Consider the following 18,511-nt stretch of genomic DNA (forward strand, 5'->3'; position numbering starts at 1 on the left):
TGAACTATTCAAATAATTGTATTTTTCAGGACACACTAGGCAAAAGACAGACATCGCCGCACGCACATAATCTTCTACTGGCGTTGCACATAAAAGCCCAGTCCAGGGTGCTCTGGCTGTCATTGGTACGGTATGGCTGGCATTGGAATGCTGATAAACACGCTTGATTTGTGCTTAGTTGTTCATCTGACAAACCTGACTATTAAAAACTGAGAAGGCGCACCTCTGCCTGGCTCTGAATGGATTTGAATCTACACATAAGCTCTGTGATATCCTTATGCTCTAGATAAGATCTGTCACGTGGAGCTGTGAAAAGTGCTGCTTGTTTCTTGCTGAGGTCGTGGACACACTATTGAGCTCAGAGAATTTCTGGTCTTATAAAGGATGAAAAATAGTATTCTGAAGCTGTCTTATACCGGAAGTGCTATATTGGGACAATAATGTAAATTTAAAAATGAGGAACGAGCTTAATTTTGAATGCAAACATTCTATTCATTTGTTGGCTGTGAGAGTATCTCACCAGTAACTTTGTAACCTTACTTTTGGATTTTTTTACAAATATTTTTTGACTCCCTACACATGCTCACTACATTTAATTAGTGATGTCTGCACCCACGCAAGGACCTCTGCAGCTATTCATGCACTCATAAAGCCAATGATGATTCTGCTCCCTACAGCCCTTGGAGTGCTAAAGGATCAATATGAGGAGAGTCATATTTGACGGATGATAACTGGTAGCCTGGGTGCCTGTCGTGGAGTAGGGAGAAACCAATGCAGTGGTGCCCAATCATGTGCCATTTGTTTGGGGATACTTTCACATTGACACTCACTGTGAGCTCCAGGGTTGGATAGTAAGGTGTGTCGCCGATGATGTCATCCTCTGGGGGCGTGATCCTCAGAAAGTCCAGGTGGTCTGGCCTGGGAATACTGGGCGGGCCCTCGTGACTCTGAGAGATGGCATCATCTCCTTCCAGCAGCCAGATCTCAGTCTCTGGAGAACACACACAACGCAGGGCAACACTCAGTTCCGACGCCTTGGGAAAATCAGACATTAGTGTGACATTGCAATTTTCAGCTTCCATAACAGAACTATCTATGATGATTCTGATTTATGTTCATGTCCCCTCAGACCAAGCGCCTACATATTATTCTGGTGTCCTTCAACATGACTAGTTTATGGCTGTTAATAGGAAGGAATGAGGCCTGGTGCTGGTCATTCTTTTACTACTATATGCTGTTTGATGAACACACATATGCTGTAAATGATGTGTTTATTTTTATTTTAAAAACCAAGGATGTAATTACTGGCAAAGTAATTTTTTTTTTCTTTTGCAGTCTTTAATGTGACTCCAAACATCACACATGTGGTCTGTGATTTTCTTCCTTCTTATAGTCCCAACTCAGTCTCTCAGAAAAATATCACATCTAACAAACCAGCACTTTCATGTGCTCTCATTTGCTAAGACACAAACTCATGACCGAGGCATCAAGAAAAAGCATATGTGTAATAAGAGTAGACTCCAAATCTCTGTTCGTATTGTGCTTGTTAACAAATTGATTTATTGTTGAAGGAAATGATGCAGCTGAACAAATAGCTGAAGGGTGGCTGATACTGAGGTGAGTGGGTGCACATGAGGGTGTTTTGGGGAAAGGTCATGTCACAGTAACTGGTACTTATACTAGCAGCAGGAATAACCCAGCTCTTATGAATGGAAGACATTTATATTTATATTGTGTACTCAGCTATTCCAGTTCCATCTTGAGCACAAGCTTTTGTACTGAGGCTGAACTCCTTAAGTAATAATGAAAAGTGACTCAAGAGTGGTCTCCACATGAGCACAAGATACGCATACAACAAGCCATGATGTACCATGGATCAATGTGGATGAGTCAGTACATCCTTCATCACAGGGTTCTTATAGACAATGACTTAGGTTCAGAAACCATTAGAATTATCCCATTTTTCAACAGGTTGCATTGTACATGCACTGCATGCACTGATTATGTGGATCATTACTTTAAGTGCAGGCAAAGTCAATAGGACTCTGCATTTGTGGCCTAAGGTCAGGGTGGGTATGTGTGCGTGTGTGTGTATGTGTGTGTTGCCTGGATTCAATCAACATTTGTACAGACTTGACTTGTTTATGGAGAAAAAATGGAACACTTCCATTTGATTGTAAGTAAAAGGCAATGACAAATGTTGATTGAATCCAGGACTGTGTGCCTGTTAGTGCATGCATGTGTTTTTGTATGTGTGTGCGTGTGCTTGCGTATTAGTGCATGTATGTGTTTTTGTATGTGTGTGTGTGTGTGTGTGTGTGTGTGTGTGTGTGTGTGTGTGTGGGGTCACTGGTTGAAATCCACCTAGTGCCCCTTAAGCACAATGAACCTTGGTTGGCTCTGTAGAAAATACTGCGAGTGGTTTGTCAGTTTTCATTTACACAAAGTGTACTGAGAGTCTACAGGTCACCCTTTCCTGGAGTAGAAAGGCCTGTTGACGCAGAGTGTGTGAACAGGAACAAAGGCTGCATCAGGAAATACAACATGGGAGGACCAGTGACATGCTCAATGTTCATCTTTATTCCTTAAATATTTCACATATGACTTATTTATATCCCACACATTAACATTGGACAATTCATAAATTAGCCATTAGCAGCAATCACTATTGCCAAAACTGTTTATACAGAACTGATGTGCTCCTAAGATTATATAGATTGAAACTGTAACAACAATTCAAACTTCATGACACGTGTGGATGAGCATAGATTGGACAGCGATTGGGTAAGATGTTTGATTCCTTTCTCAAGCTCCACTGCTTGCAAAACATTCAGTGGTGAAACTTTTCAAGCATGATACTAATGAATCAGTGCAATCAGCTCATAGGACAGTGGGAGACAGCCAAGGTATGAACAGCCAATTAAATGTTGACATATATGGTCAGAAAGCAAATATGTGTGCTCCATTTCCTGATTCACTTAAGGCCTAGTGGATGGAGAAACACACTGATAAAGAAGGATTATCTTTTGGATGTAGAGATTAAATTTGTATTCTACTTTACTGCTCAGCTTCAAATAGTGCAGGCTGTTCTTTTACCCAGATCTGTATATCAGACTTTTAACCCATCATATGTCATTACCCTCTATGAACAGAGGACACAAACATACGCACACATGTACATATACATGCATATTCAGGCACTCATGGTCAATCACACGCACATACATCAACATTCCCTTTTTCATTCTCTGTTGTACACACATTTCCACCACAATGTGCACATACATGTATGCACATACAAAGTCTAACACACTAACACATACACTCACAAAGTAATTCTGTCTGTGCACTCCTACCATATACACATCCCACACACTGACATTCACACTCACAGATGCACAAACACAAAGTCTGCACCTACACTTGTGTGGTATCATCATCCCTGAGGAGATGTACTCACACAACAGGAATAGATACAGAGAGAGAGAGAGAGAGAGAGAGAGAGAGATGGAGACAGAGAGCGAGAGAGAGAGAGAGAGAGATGGAGACAGAGAGTGCGAGAGAGAGAGAGAGAGAGAGAGAGAGGGAGGTCTGGGATGCTCTGGGAGAACGGCCTGAAAGAGAGAGAGTAGGGCAGGTAACTAGACCTGACATACATCTCTAGGTTGACAGAACACCAAACAACACAACCATTATAGTTTCACAGCTGCAACCCTGCCTTTCATTTACCTGAGAAAAGGATTCTGTTCTAAAAATAACCAATTCAAAGCTCCTGTTGAGCACTGAAGCAACTGATGCTGTACCCTTGAGTATGGCATAGTGCTCAGCAGGGATTGCTTCTGTAAATACATTTAGCTGGATAAATGAGCCCACACATTAGATGAAAGCCGCAGTCGAATAAATTACAATAAAATGCAAACTCACAGGGGTTATATTTGAATTTATTGCCTTTGCTTGCAATAGAAGTATCAGAGCAGAAAACTGGAATACAAATCATTCATAGAAAGCACCCAGCAGGAGACAAATATTATGAAGAGGTACTGTATGAAAAGACTGTACAGAAATGCAATGTAAAAGCCTGACTGAGCTAGCAATCTCTATCATAATAACGTATCATAACGGGTTCGGAGCTGGAGTCCTCAAAATGCTGACTGCATAGTTAGTCCAAAGCCAAAAGCGGAGCTACATTCTGCTCCCGACCTCGTCAGTTCCTCTCTCTCTCCGCTGAAGGAGCAATTATTTCCCCCGCCAGGCATTTCAGCCTCCCACAAAGAGTCAGCTGATAATCTGTGCTGAGTGTTAGTCACCATGTCAACACGGAGAGAGGAGGCGGTGCGCTACTGCTGCCTTAGCGAGACTGGCTTCAGGGTTCACTGTCAGTGCTCAGGGCTCAGCCTCCCTTCCTGGCGGTCTATACTCCAATCCTCAAAGAAACCAGTGAAACCATGCATGTTTTTCTGAACTGACCTTAGTGTATGCTTTTGATGGGCTCTCATCCTCCCTAATAGAGGGAACCTTGCATATCCTCAGAAGTAGCCGCCTCTGCCAATTGAACATAAAAGGAAAAACTGAATTCCTGGGTGAGGGCAATATCAGATTATGTTTCTCAAACTAAAACTGTTTGAAACGACATTACCACACAAATGTCTTTTCGTTATTCAATTTATTCACAGCTCAAGAGACAACAGCATAATTAGATCAAAAAAACTCCTTTAACGTGCTCACTGGCAGTACATTACCCTCACAAATCTGAGATCACACTTCACTTCTGAATGACGCCTCATTTACATATCAGTTAAATTCAAATTTAAAGGGCTCACTTTTAAAATAAACACTAAAAACACTAACAATAATAGGCAGGCATAACATAAAGCAGATGTTATGCATGTGTTTTCTCACCGCCGCTAATGTTAAATACATTCACATGAGAGTATGTCATGTTGTGCTTTAAAATAACAAACCTGTAACAAAGTTTCCAAACTGAGTAACATTGCCACCATAAGGCTAGAAAAGGTATTGCAGCTGCCACTGGTTTTTGACCCAGCAGAGGAACTTTCCCACTGAATATTTTATGGGAAATCCCAGGATGCTTTGCATAGGTGACACATTACATAACAATTCAAGTAGCTTTCACCACCATAAACCAGTATTGCCTGATATGAGAATCAAACATACAACCCAGTGTTCAAAAGTCCAAAGATTCCTAGGCCATTACTTCACATTATTAAGGCCCAGCTCCCATAGTGCCCTCTCATACAGGTTTATAGCACAGCCATTTCTCTTCTCCATTTGCTGGAGCCTGGTCCCTCATGTGCAGAAACACACAAGGGAGGGAGAAAGCAGCTGCTGCGGATGCATGAGCCACTGTGCCATTATGAGAGCTACATCTGCCGCCGGTATAAAAATATCCTTTCATTCATTTAAACTCGACAAGCTTAGTTAATTCTAAAATATAGTCCGGGAAATTACTCAAAAACATTTTTACTAAGATAAAGACTTTGTCTATATAGTAGTGAACTATACTAAGGGATATAATAACAGCCAGATGAATGTAGGCTGAATTAGAAAAACTGAATATTTCAAATCGCTAAAGAGATCAGTCTTTTCATTGCTGTCAAAAGGAAAAGAATTATAGTATCAATGCTGCCTTCACTCTCTTGTTGACAGCATGGCAACTGATGGGATCCAGTCTCAGGTAATGGCTTTAGCATCAACGGTATCATTGACATTCCTCTCTGGACTCATACAGCAGGGATTCCAGGGCAAAACTGACCCAGCCCCACAAACAGGCAAACCTCACAGACCAAGCAACCCCACAAACAGGCAAACCCCACAGACCAAGAATACCCAACTTACAGGCAAAACCTTTCCATCCCATTTCACCACTGAAACGTTTTTGCGCTGTGATTGATCGACACGCCTGCAGTCAGAAAAGCAGGCTGTGAGAGGTGAGCAGCTGTCGGACAGACAATGGAGACAGGAATGGAGGGACTCTCTCACTTTCATCCCATGGTGCAGGGCACGGTCTGCGGGCATTATTCTGACCGCGCACATCAGAACGTGGGCCGGGCAGAAGCACAGGGAGATGTGCTGAGACTGCTCTGGATGCTACTGAGTGAACTGGGTCCTGTGCTCTCCATGTTACACTGTAAGACTGAGGGTTACTTCCCCCAGTGGAACCAAACTGTATGTAGGTTAAGAAACACATCCTCCTTTAGAAACCTTGGCTCAGTGAGAATGGGCAACAGTGGAGCTGTGTATTGTTAAGAGTTACAGTCAACCTGAGTGATACGTTTTGCCATAATGTGTCACCTTATTTCTCCCAATTGAAATCAGCAGCAGTATGCCACAAGCACTGCAGCTCATGTGTGCATACTCTTTAATACATCTGACTCAGCCACTGTTTTCTGCACTACTCACTGATGCAGGGTTCACTCTTTAAATTTGCTGCTGAAAAATATGTTAAATTTCCCCCTTCCAAAGAAAAGAACAGACGCTATCCCATCCTACACCAGTAGCTTAGGTTGAGAGATTTGTTTCATTACCTTTCTGGCATGCAATAGCAGATTCAATCTCCTAAATAGCATACAACATACGAGAAAACCTTATGAAATGTATCCTGGTACTGCATAAGTGACCATTAACTGAAAAACATAATTATATGGGTTTCTTCTTTCTGTCTTTTATTGAGCTGAAAAGTGTAAAATCACATGCACACACAAATGGTCAAACACCGTTCTGTACTTTCAATATAACAAAGGTGCCATTCAATATGTATAAAACCCTCTCACTTCCTAATCAGCTGCAAATGTCTCTGTTGTTTCTGTTGATGTATTTTCCAGTTTTAACTCCATCCTTCATGGTGTCCAATGTATGTTGAGAAATTAAACCCTGGTGATTAAATATTCAGGGACCAACAAACAGAGTCTACAGAGATCTAAACTTGGAGCTTATTGGCAGAATAAACCGTGAAGGGCAGGCTCTTCCACCCCAGATTTTGTCTCTGTTTCATTTGACCTTGTTAACATTTCAAGTGTAATTAAATATTGAGCATGTCCCAGGAATGTCTGAAAATCCTGATCTGTGGATTAGCAGAGAATAGTCTGGGGATCATAAAATTATGTCAACAATAGTGAGGTGAACCTCAATAAGAGAGACTATCAAGTGAAAAAAAAAATATATATGGTTTTCTTGCTACTGGCCTTGAGAGAGCTGAAAAGCATGAAATCACATGCACACACAAATGGTCTCACACACACACACACACACACACACTCATGCGCATACACACACTCATTCGCTCCCCTTCAACTAATCTCTGATCAGACTGATTTTCTGAAGAGCTACAGAGGCCTGGCTCGTGAGAGGCCCTGGGTTTGGATCTCATTAGGGCAGGCAGGGGGCTGTCTGTCTGTGGAGGTCAGGGACAATACCAGCAGCATCTGCTCCCAGAGCTCAATGACAGAAGAGCTGAAACTGTCTGCTCTCATCAACTCATGTTACATAGCAAATTTATTCTGCAAACACACACGTGTGCACGCACTCATGCACGCACACACAAGCACACACACACGCACTCACGCAGACACACACACGCACACACATACCTAATCAAATTTCTTATGCTGATAAGGTTTCGTCTTGTCCTCCTGCGTGTTTCACATTACTTATCTCTGTTATTGGAAATTTTGACCCTTCCATCCTGTTGTTATTCCAATTTGAAAACCCATAAACCTAAATTGAAAACATGAAGGCTTCCAGATCCCGCACTTCTTTCCTGCTGTCCTGACTGCTGTCATTAGTGCTGTGGCTTACAGCATTCGGGTGAGGAGATGAATATGGAGAGTATCGTAGTGCCCTGAGGGAGACATCAGTAATGTAGTGTACCAGATCCTCACACAATCATTTTTCATACCGACTCCACCGTGAAAAAATATTGTCCTTTCTATTTCTAGGACAAAGAGCTTACAGAGTGTTACTGAACGAGGGAATTCCACCCCTGCCACCACCCCCCCGCCTTCCATTTTTATTTTGCTTTAGAGAAAAACCAGCATGTCATCCCATTTAATCAGAGAGTCTATGCACAAGTTCCACACTCCAAAAGCTAACTGGAAGAAAGATTAATCTGTTTGGCATGGTACATTAGATGCGTTTTATTGCTTTTGTTCTACCAAAGAATTCACTTGTAAAAAAAACTGAGAACAAATGTTGGCTAATGTTTATCTGTTTCAACTTTTGAGCAAGCATATGTCCTTTCTATCACAGCATGTCATAATGTATTAAGTGACAGTATGTGCAAGAGACAGAACTGAGAATGTGAATAAAAATGTTCAATCTTCCACTACAACTTTGCAGTTAAATCCCTGGGGAAGAAATAAAAGAGCTCCATTCAATAGTGCTTCCCGCATCGCTATGACAAACAAAACAGAGAGCAAATCCTCCTTCCCCAAAACTGTACTGACAAACCACTATAGTTATCTGCAAAGAACTGCTCTTTGTCCTTAATCGTTTAGGTCAGCTGAGGGAGCAGTACGGCGTGCTGTTCATTTCCTGTTAGATGCCAAAATGGAGATGCCGAACAAGTTGTTCTCTGGTGTGATCAGTTTCGGAAAATTGGTTTATAAAATAAGAATATTACTTACAGTACATTTGGGGGTACATCCAGAGGGCATTCATTAACACTTTGAAATAATGTGAGAACCACAGTCACTTCCACTGCGCACACTGAACCCCTCTGCCAATGAAACCTATCAACACACTCAGTACTAATGATGAGACTCAGCAAACGTGCACCGATTGAAATTCTATCAGCAACAGCAATGTGCAAATTGGCATTACCTCAGTCCTCATTACCCAACACTATTTCCTTCTTTTAGCCGCTGATCTTCATCTGAACTGCCTTATCTCAACTGTCTGCTAGAAGCCCACTTTAGGTGCCAGTTATGAAAAACTGGCATACCAACAGTTGGTGAGTGACTGCAAGCTTCATAATTGGGAGCAACATGTGTAAGACAAGACAATAGGCTCTATTATGCACTGCATTTATGTACTTCCCCTCTGACTGTGTTTTGGAAGTTTCCAGTGACCTTTTCCTCTAACCTTATGGTAGCACAAATAAAGATTGATTCAAAAATGCAAATAGGAATTATGGGATATACTCCAGCTATAATCCATTCTGTACTTTCAATATAATAAAGGCACCATTTATTATATTTCTAAAAACCCTTTCACTTCCTAAACAGGGGCAAATGCTGCACATTTCTGTTGATATGACTCCTGCTTTCATCTCCATCATTCATCATTCATTCAATAACATATTCAGGGACCAGCAAACAGAGTTTAAAGAGATCTAACTGGATCTAAAGGGATCTAAATTTGGAGGTCACTGGCAGAATAAAAACCATGAAGGGTAGGCTCTTCCTTCCCCAGTTTCTTTGTCTGTTTAATTTGACCTTGTTAACATTTCAGGTATAATTAAACATTGAACATGTCCCAGGAATAACTGAAAATCCCAACCTGAGGATTAGCAGAGAGTTGTCAGGGGATCGCCAAATTATATTTACAGTAGTGAGGTGAACCAAGAAAACTGAAGCTCTTTAACAAATGCCAGAGGGTAGCTGAATCTCACTTTGGTGATTTTAGGCACTTTTTAAGACTTTTTCCATTTACTGCCAGAAGACAGTAGAGGATCTAGTGAGACACAAGATCACTGACACAAAAATCTCTCCAAGTACAGTATGTGCAGAGAGTGACTAAGGTTAGCCTCTTATTGTTGTTTGATTTTTATACCTATGCTACTCGTGTTTCTGTTCTAGATATGGCCAATGCAATGATCATTTAAAGTCTGATTTCTGTAGATAATACACAGACCCACCAAAAAGACACAAATATAAGATATGTGTCATTTAAATAAAAAAAGAATTTACATGGTCATTTTGTCTCCCAAAGGCTTGTAATGTTTTTATAGATGTGGAGGTCAGCCAGCTGTACATCAATCATTGCAGGGGTCTTGTGACAGCAGTACTACCATCCCTGCTGTATGTTCTAGAATGCCTCTGTGACACAAACTTAGCTTTGGCTCCCAGTGATGCCATACTGCGCTGAGGCATGCAATGTTGCCTTCTCCACAACAATATTCCACATTAAGGATTAAATATGGATAGTGCTAAAACATATTTTCATATGAATGTTGGAAGACTTATGTAACATCATTCTCTGGACCAAACAATGCCAGAAAAAATATAAAGGCACTTTAATGGCCTATTATTGTAAGAGAAGAATTGAATATCATTGCGCAATAAATCCTCAATCTTTTTCATGAGTGTCACGAAGCAGTTAACAGTAAACCTAATATTTTGCCTGATACAACACATAGAAACATTCCTTTGTGTATGGAAATGCAGCCAGCAATGTTTCAGTCTTTGTTTGATGCAATGAGAATCATAATAGTGCATTCAAATTATGGTCTAATCTTGCTCCAGTTCACTATTGAACACAACTGGGACACAACCAAAAAACCATATTAAATTGTGAGCTTTTAAGCTGACACAGTCACAGTAAGGCTGGAGTGGTTGCTTTGTTGCTACTTCCAATACTCTGCAGGAAAGTGCATAACGTCATCCATTACACTGACATTTTGGCCAAATAAGGGGCCTAGCCAATCAATGGTCAGTTAAGAAGGTTTTGTTATTGCTTTGGAAAGTTGCCTACAATACTTTTCCGGAAACAATGCACCAAGATTTGTGCCTGCTTTTTTTAAATGTATTTATTTTTTTACAAAAATGGAAAACTAAGTGTACCATGAGTTACCGAGAGTTCCATAAAAACATATTCTTAATAGAACTCGTATCACTGCCTTAACTTAGATTACAAGACAAAGATAGATAATTTCTGTAAAAAACAACGTCTTATCAAAAACTGAAAAAAAAAACTTAAATCTACATACATATTCTTCTCTACATACATGAGGCAGCAGGAGAAGATGGATAAATACTGTGGTGAGTTGAATTTTTATACCCACAGCCAGCTGCACCCTACAGCAATGGCATTTTTTCTGTCACTGGCAGAAAGTTCACGGATTTCCATTAATTAAAGCCTATAATCATCATATAACTGCAAAGCACATGCTTGTGAATTCATATATCATTCATGTCATGACTTCAAGAGAAGTCATGCTATTGAACTACAACTCTACTGTGACTGCATTTAGTACATGGAGTATACAAACTACCAAACAAATTACATTACTGCATTCTAATATCCTTTTTTGAATAACTACAGAGATACAAAGTAAAAATAACAGTGACATTCTGTGTTATTGCCTCCCCTGAGTAGAATCTTGTCAGTCCTGCTCTTTACAGTATGTGAGTCAGCAGAGCATATTCAAATACATTTTTTTTGTTGTTGTTTTACAACACAACAGAAACAGACAGATGACAACTGTACCCAACTAAATGAAAAAGGATCAAAATAATTGCCTATCTCTACGAATGGTCCACAGTGATCGCTATGCATGGAGGATCTCAGAGTATTTTTCCAAGCTATTGCACATTGACTTTTGGCCTGAATTACTGAGCAAGGCAATGTTGCAGCATATCCGTGAAGAGCCTTTCTCTCTCCCACAAATTACACTAATATAATGACATGGAAGGAACTGACGGCATACTCTGTTTCGGTATTTCAAAACAAACCAAACATTCGGATGCCACAGTAAAACCAATGAAAAGCAGTCATTGTTTGAGCAGCGTTACCAGAACTCACTCATTACAAGTCACAAGCGAAGTCATGAGTCTTGAAGATCGATTAACACAACATTATACAACTGGACATTGGCAGCCTGCACATTAGTCAGAGTATATTTGCCATTAACCATATTTATAAATTGTCTAATCATAAATGCAGATTTTGTGGAATGATATTGAATAGCATTGCTCGTGGACCTCCTTCAGAGCTAAACATAAGGGTTTATAGGTATGGACTTGATCCTGATCTTGACACAGATAAATCAGCCCATACAAATCTTGGCTATGCTATGATAACAAGTTCCTAAGGTCAAGTGGGCTTTGCCTTAAGTGTATTGAGAGTGCATGGCCAGATTCATTTGATGTAGTTAATCATAAAATGGCATCCAATGATCCAGCAGCCATTCTACAACCAAGACCGATTTCTTACAGTGAAAAATATCAATAAAAGGCTTTGGGAAGTTTTTTATAAGCATGAAATTGAGAATCCATACATATAGCTATAGAATTTAGCATATGCTACTTTACAAGTCATTTCAAAAATACTTGAAATTATGCTCCAAAACTTCTCACTAAGAGAGCAATGTAACGATGAGCATACCCTTCGGCATTGTAATTAAGTTGCTTAACTAAAATATGGATTATTTGAAAAACTGACTGGAATCCAGACACCTCTGAAATTCCTTTGTCATAACACAAAGTGTAATAAATAAGCTCATTCACCGTCACACAAAGGTCAACTCAATCACAGGGAGCTGAATAGGAAGAACACAGGTCATTAATGCAGTCAAACAGCATAACGATGTAACTGCTTTAAAACGAAGCACAAGACAGACCCTGACACAATCAGCCGGCTTGGTGAACCATCGCCATTGTTTAAAATGAGTAGAGTGAGACAGAAGACAGTTTCTTCCGTCCTCAAGCTGAAATGAGATCAGCCGCTGACGCCGAGAGATGGGAGGCCACAAATGAAATCTCTGGATCAGCCTGGAAATCAGCAGTCAGAATCTGAGGCTTTGGGGAATAGGGTGGGATGCTTTATCTCCAGAAGGGACAAGGAATTGGGGGTATCATTAATTTATAGACAGGAGAATATCACTGTGTTTAATTAAACTAGGCATTGGTGCTTTGCTTACATGTAGAGTTGGTTGCTGGCTGGTTAGTTGTGAAAATGCCGATGCAACCCAGCTCAGATTACCAAAATTAATCTCCGGCCCTCCAACTCGGAAGTCCACTTTTTCTTAAAACACTAGTAAGTTCTATCTAGCCTAATCCTTTTCCCTGCAATGAAGGGAATGCAGACAGCCAGTACAAATCTGACATCTGTCTCTGCTTCCCTCCTACTCTCTGGGGAACGTTTTTAAGGTGTGGAACACTAAGTGGGCAAATTGGCAGGGCTTTAGTTGAGTTGTTTTCATGGGAGAGAATGTGTTTGATCTGCACACTGACATGGAGCCTTTGATCTGGGACTCCTACCGAAATAGTTAATAATGATTAATCAGGAGGGGGCATCAATCTCCAACTCGGAGCTTCATCCGTGTTTGCTCCACTTGGCTGCACTCCGTTGGGCGCCTTTCACCCGAGAGTCACATGGCTGGCTGGGGAACGCACATCGGGTCAGCCCCCAGCTTGATGCCGGGAAGCCGCCCCAATTAAAATAAGATCATCAGCGAATGACTGGAGCGCTGCATGCAGCCGTGTATTTCACAACAACCATCGGCGGTGCAAGGTTTTACACATTTGTGGGTAATGCACTGCGCACAGCAGGGTATAGCGCGCATGAAAAATGTTATTGGAAAAGTGCTGTTTGTCTCTGTTTGTTACTGATAACAGACCTGTTTGGCAGTCAATGTACTGCAGTGCTGCACCTTCAAAGACACCTTCGGTCTCTTCTTTCAGAGGGCATGAACGTTCTGGAGCCAGCACACAAGCCTGACTGCATTTAAATCTCTGCAGGTGTTATATATGCAAATTTGGAGAGGCTCTGCAGGTGTTATATATCCAAATTTGGAGAGGCTCAGACTTCACAATGCTTCAGCAAAGCTCATTTTCTTTTCTCAAAGCCTGAATGCACCAAGAAAGTCTCCAACAATATCTATTGATCCCAGGGTAAGGAAATTTTTTAAGCATGGAAAAGTGTTGTGTGGATGTGTGGGGTATAGAAAGAACAATGAAAGGCAAGAGATGTGCTCATGCATTCAGCAACAGTCACTCACCTGCGGTACAGGGTGTGGTCACGGTCGTGCTGGGAGTGGTCCACTTGGAGCCTCCCCCCTGCCTGGAGAGGTTCAAATCCAGACGTGTAATGGTCCTTTTGTTGCCGTTTTTATCAATGACCTCCGTGGTGACTTTAGGCTCGTGTCCGCTGTCGAGGGACGAGGGGGCCCCCTGCACCCATTTCCTGTCACCCCTGTCCGGGCCCCCATCTTCCTCGGGCAACAGAACGATGCGGTGGTTGAGCTGAGGGCTGGGGAGCTTGGAGGACAGGGGCGAGAGCACAGGAGACATGCTCTGCAGGCTGTTTGTGACGGGATAGGAGTTGTTGAAGACCCCCGAAAGAGAAGGCGAGGAAGGGCTCTTTGAAGACCCCGATTTAAAGCCCGGGGTCGAATCGGCAGGGCGCTGGTGGGTTAGGTGCAGAGATCCCGAGGGATCACCAAAAACAGCACTGCCCCCTTGCCCCCTCCACTCCTCAAGCTCCTCCAGGTTGCCTGCCTGTAGTCCCTTGTACAGGTGCTTCATCAGCACCTCACCCTGTGCTACCTGATCCTCAGAAGGGAGAGCTGCCTGTAGCTGGGTGTGCCGGGTCACCGTGTCCTCCAGAGGCATGGAGGATGAAAGCTGTGAGGAGTTGGAGGCGACGTGCGAGCCTGTGTGACTGACCCACTGCACCACCCCCTCTGCCTCCTGCACCTTGGCCACCACTCGTACCCCTGCATCTCTCCTGCTGATCTGGTCATACAGCTGGTGTGCTGACTTTACAGGGGACTCCTCCTGCTTGGGAACATCGCTCTGGTTAAAAAAAGGGCGTAGGTTGCTCCCACTCAGCATTTGCTCCTGTCGGATTTGGTCCTGCACCTCCTCCAGGAAGCTGGAGGTCACACCATAGCCCAGGTAGAGCTCGTTGTCGTATTCCGAGAGCTCACTGCAGAGGTCCATGTCCGGCTCAAGGTTGCGGGCGTCCATGAATTCCCAACTCTCCTGAGTGGCGTGGAGGTTCTCCTCCGTAGCGAGGTTGCCACCGCTGGCCATGCTGGCATAGGAGCCCATTCCAGAGGTGTCAAACCCCAGTGCGGAGCAAGAGGTCCCCTGGCTCTTCACATCTTGTGGTGACTGGACCCCTGGTATAGCCTCCTTTGGCCGTGCAGAGACCATCTTGGGGGTCTTTACTTTCTTCTTCATCTTGCTCTGCAGGAACTCTTCTGCGCTGTCAGTCTTCTTCACTCCCAGTTTCTTCAGCTTGCGAGTCCGTGAGACAGCCCTCTTGTACTCAGGGGAAAGGGCGAGGGAGTGCTGCAGGTTGCTGCTGCTCAAAATCTCCACAGGTGGTCTCACCCCACAGTCTTCGTAATCCAGGGGCTTTCCGTCCTGGTTGCCCATCCTGACCCTGGCGGCACAGTCGGCGCACAGAGCGAAGAGGTCAGCCAGCAACTGGTGGTGCTCAGCCGCGAGCCGGTGGAGCTCGGCAATGGCGCCCTTTGTTGCTTCCCTGGAGTTCTGGCTCTCGCACGCATTCTTGCAAGACTGGCCCTTCTGTTTTGCTCCTGTTCTCTCCTCCCCCATCTGGTCATGGCTATTAGTGGGCTGGGCCCTGGACAGAGCCCCGCCCTTGTACGTGAACCTTTGCCTCCTCGCAGCAGGGACGTATAGGCTGACGCGGCTGAGCTCCCGGATGGGTCTGTGCAGCCGCAGGACGGTATGTGAGCCCTCCATGGTGGGCGCCATCTTATTATTCATTCACTTTAATTAAGTGATCAGTCTTTGGAGTGCCCTGCTTTTGGCACTGAGCTCAGGGCAGAGGAGGAGCCTTCGAAGCACTCTGCGTCCATCTTCTGGACTATTGAGCTCCTGTCAGAAACCAAGAAGAGGCCGTTACTGAACAGGCCGTAAATACATCAGCAGCCTTTCTTGACACTGACTTATTTATTCAGAATGATGCGACACTGTCATTCTGAATAAATAATTGGTCTTTTTATAATTTACTGCATTGTGCACCAAACTATAAAAAAGCTTAAGTGACAAAGAAAATACAGAGCAACCCAGCACTCTTTTCCTGTAGATCAATACAGCCATTGAACTTTATATGGTAAAATATCCCGGCTCAATACAGAAGGAGAAAAAAAAGAGCTACTGGAAATCTTAAATACATCTCTCTTGCTATGGATAAATGCTTTAATTTCATGTTTAACTTCCCTTTAATTCTTGTTGTGCCACACAAACACGTAAACAGTAAAGCACTTACTTTCTACAATATATTCTATAGAACATAATTACTCAGCAGGCTACAGGTCACAGGACCATCACCATTGTGCCAGATAAAAAGGCGATTGCAGAAAAAAGAAAACTGCTATAGCAGTGTGAGAATGAGTCACACACACACCTAAAAAAATTGGCTGCTCGGTTGCTATTCTGAAATTTCACAAGTTGATTTCTAACAGGCACTGAATAAGTCTCTGCTAACAAGCTTAGCGCACATCAGGAACCTGAAATCCAGTTCCAGAGAGATAAAAAATGGGGGTACATGTGGGCGAGACTACAGCTGAGAAAGCCTGTCCTGCCTCTGCTTGTTGAACAGGTCTGCCTTCTCTCACAGGATCACTAGATGCAAACTACAAAATGCTGCTTTATATATATTTATATAGACAATATGATTTGTAATTTATTTGTAATTAATATCTTAGGCAGTCTCTTCCAGCACACAAATAAAGACAGAAAAATGTCAGCACATCAACAGCAGCATTTATTTTCATTCAGGTTGTACAAAGACATTCTGTCCGCACAATAGATTCATCTGATTTGATAATTTCTTTCTCAGCCAGACACCTACCAAAGTACTATCACTTTAAAATTGTTTTACATCATTGGAGAATGCAGACATATGGAAATGCAACACAGGCCTACAGCAACCAAATACTGTATACTATATTTACATAATAGTAACAGGTCCACAGTAGTATATCAAAAATACCGTTATATCTGCGTAATACTGTGCAAGTTAATTTAGTTATGTGAGTTCCATAGCCTATATATGACTAATAATAACTTAATATGAAAATTAAATACATTTCAGTTTTTAAAAAATGAGTTAATTCTGCTCAGAATATGCACCATATAGCCTGCAACAAAATGCAAAAACAATTACGTGCAGCAAAAGTTTGTCCGTGCATTTCATTTTATGCATCACTGCAGCCGCTCTTGTTAAATGCGGTATGGCTGTTATAAATAAATGGTAGGTCTAATTATAGTTTTCGTGTCCTCTGGGAACTATGGCTACAGTATGGATTACAAACAGGAGAATGATGGCAATGAATGGTTCTACTATATGCTACCCAAACACAAACGTAAAAGTACTGCCAACAACGTTCAGCGTTCTAATATAGCCATAGCTTAATAATTTCCATAACAACCCTTTAAAGAATATGATATTCGCTTTAGCCAACCAAAAGGCATCAACATTTCACAAGCTGCAGCAAAAAGGTCCCACAAGGAGATGCTTCAGATGGAACGGAAATGTGATTTTCATTACCGTAAATAGCACAAATTCTACACTTAATTTATATCACACAAAACGTGCGTGTAATTGGAATTATAAACATTTTTTCAATAGGACAATTATTTTCTTAAGTTGTAGGACATAAATTATAACAATTCCTAGCCCGTCTGTTCGCAACGCAGACATAGGTTGTACAGGCTACGTATTGTGTAGGTAATATGCTAACCTACGTAAACGCTAAAAATCTATGGATGCACACTACGGAATAGTGGAAAATGACTATTTCACACAGTCCTCTGACCAAACTGCATCCAAAGATGCTTCTAAGTGCATCCGCCACTAATATAATACCCGGAAAAAAAAAACAGTGCGGCATTATAACTTTGCACGCGCATCCTAGCAGATGCGCGTGCTACGATCCTATCGCAAAATATGCGGGAATGTATATAGACGCGAAAACCATCCTAGAGACTCACCTGAAGCAGACAGGTGTTTTCAACAAAAACATGTATGTCAGTACTTACATTCTGTACTCGCACTCAGATGAATTCTCAGATCTGCTCTGTCCTGCCAGTCTTCACTGTTGCCTCTCAGAGGACAGCGCTCTCGGCTATTGACAGGCAAGGGCCAGAGCCATTCGGAAAGCCGAGAGTTCCTTTGGACAGCTCCGATTGGAGCGCCGAAAAATTATCCAAACCAGAAGTATCGTGATACAGGGAAGAAGGCATGGATAAATTACAGCTGCAAAATTGTAGGCAGTGAAAATATAAGGAAAAGCGATGCTTCTGTTTGTTATTCAGCCTGAAAAGTAGCTGGAGACGCGTAGAGCGCCGAACTGCTAGAATACTGAGAAAGAATAGTAATAGAGAAGAACCAATTCGGTTTTGTGAGTAATATTAATAACACCTAATCATTTTGTGTGAGAACGGATCAAACTGAGGACAGGTGACAAGGGCAAATACAACGACAACGTAAACACAGCATATAGTAGCATTCTATAGCTACTATATTCAAAGGCAGTGGATTAGTTAACTATAACCCATATGGATCAATTTTA

The 18,511-nt window shown here is 42.2% G+C and overlaps 1 protein-coding gene across 2 annotated transcripts in view; it reads right to left on the reverse strand.

The window, feature by feature from the left end:
• LOC135250320 (formin) overlaps positions 1 to 18,069 on the reverse strand; it is a 78,668-nt gene extending 60,599 nt beyond the window's left edge. For both annotated transcript variants that reach the window (XM_064326521.1, XM_064326515.1), the window contains exons 1-3: positions 17,979 to 18,069; positions 13,958 to 15,809; positions 831 to 991 (exon numbers count right to left, since the gene is read on the reverse strand). In XM_064326521.1, the coding sequence (XP_064182591.1) occupies positions 831 to 991; positions 13,958 to 15,698 (1,902 nt within the window). In that variant the 5' untranslated portion in view covers positions 15,699 to 15,809; positions 17,979 to 18,069. The remainder of the gene's footprint in view (positions 1 to 830; positions 992 to 13,957; positions 15,810 to 17,978) is intronic.
• Between the last annotated feature and the right edge of the window lie 442 nt (positions 18,070 to 18,511).

The sequence above is a fragment of the Anguilla rostrata genome, chromosome 1 (assembly GCF_018555375.3).
Source record: "Anguilla rostrata isolate EN2019 chromosome 1, ASM1855537v3, whole genome shotgun sequence".
In the NCBI taxonomy this organism is placed as follows: Eukaryota; Metazoa; Chordata; class Actinopteri; order Anguilliformes; family Anguillidae; genus Anguilla; species Anguilla rostrata.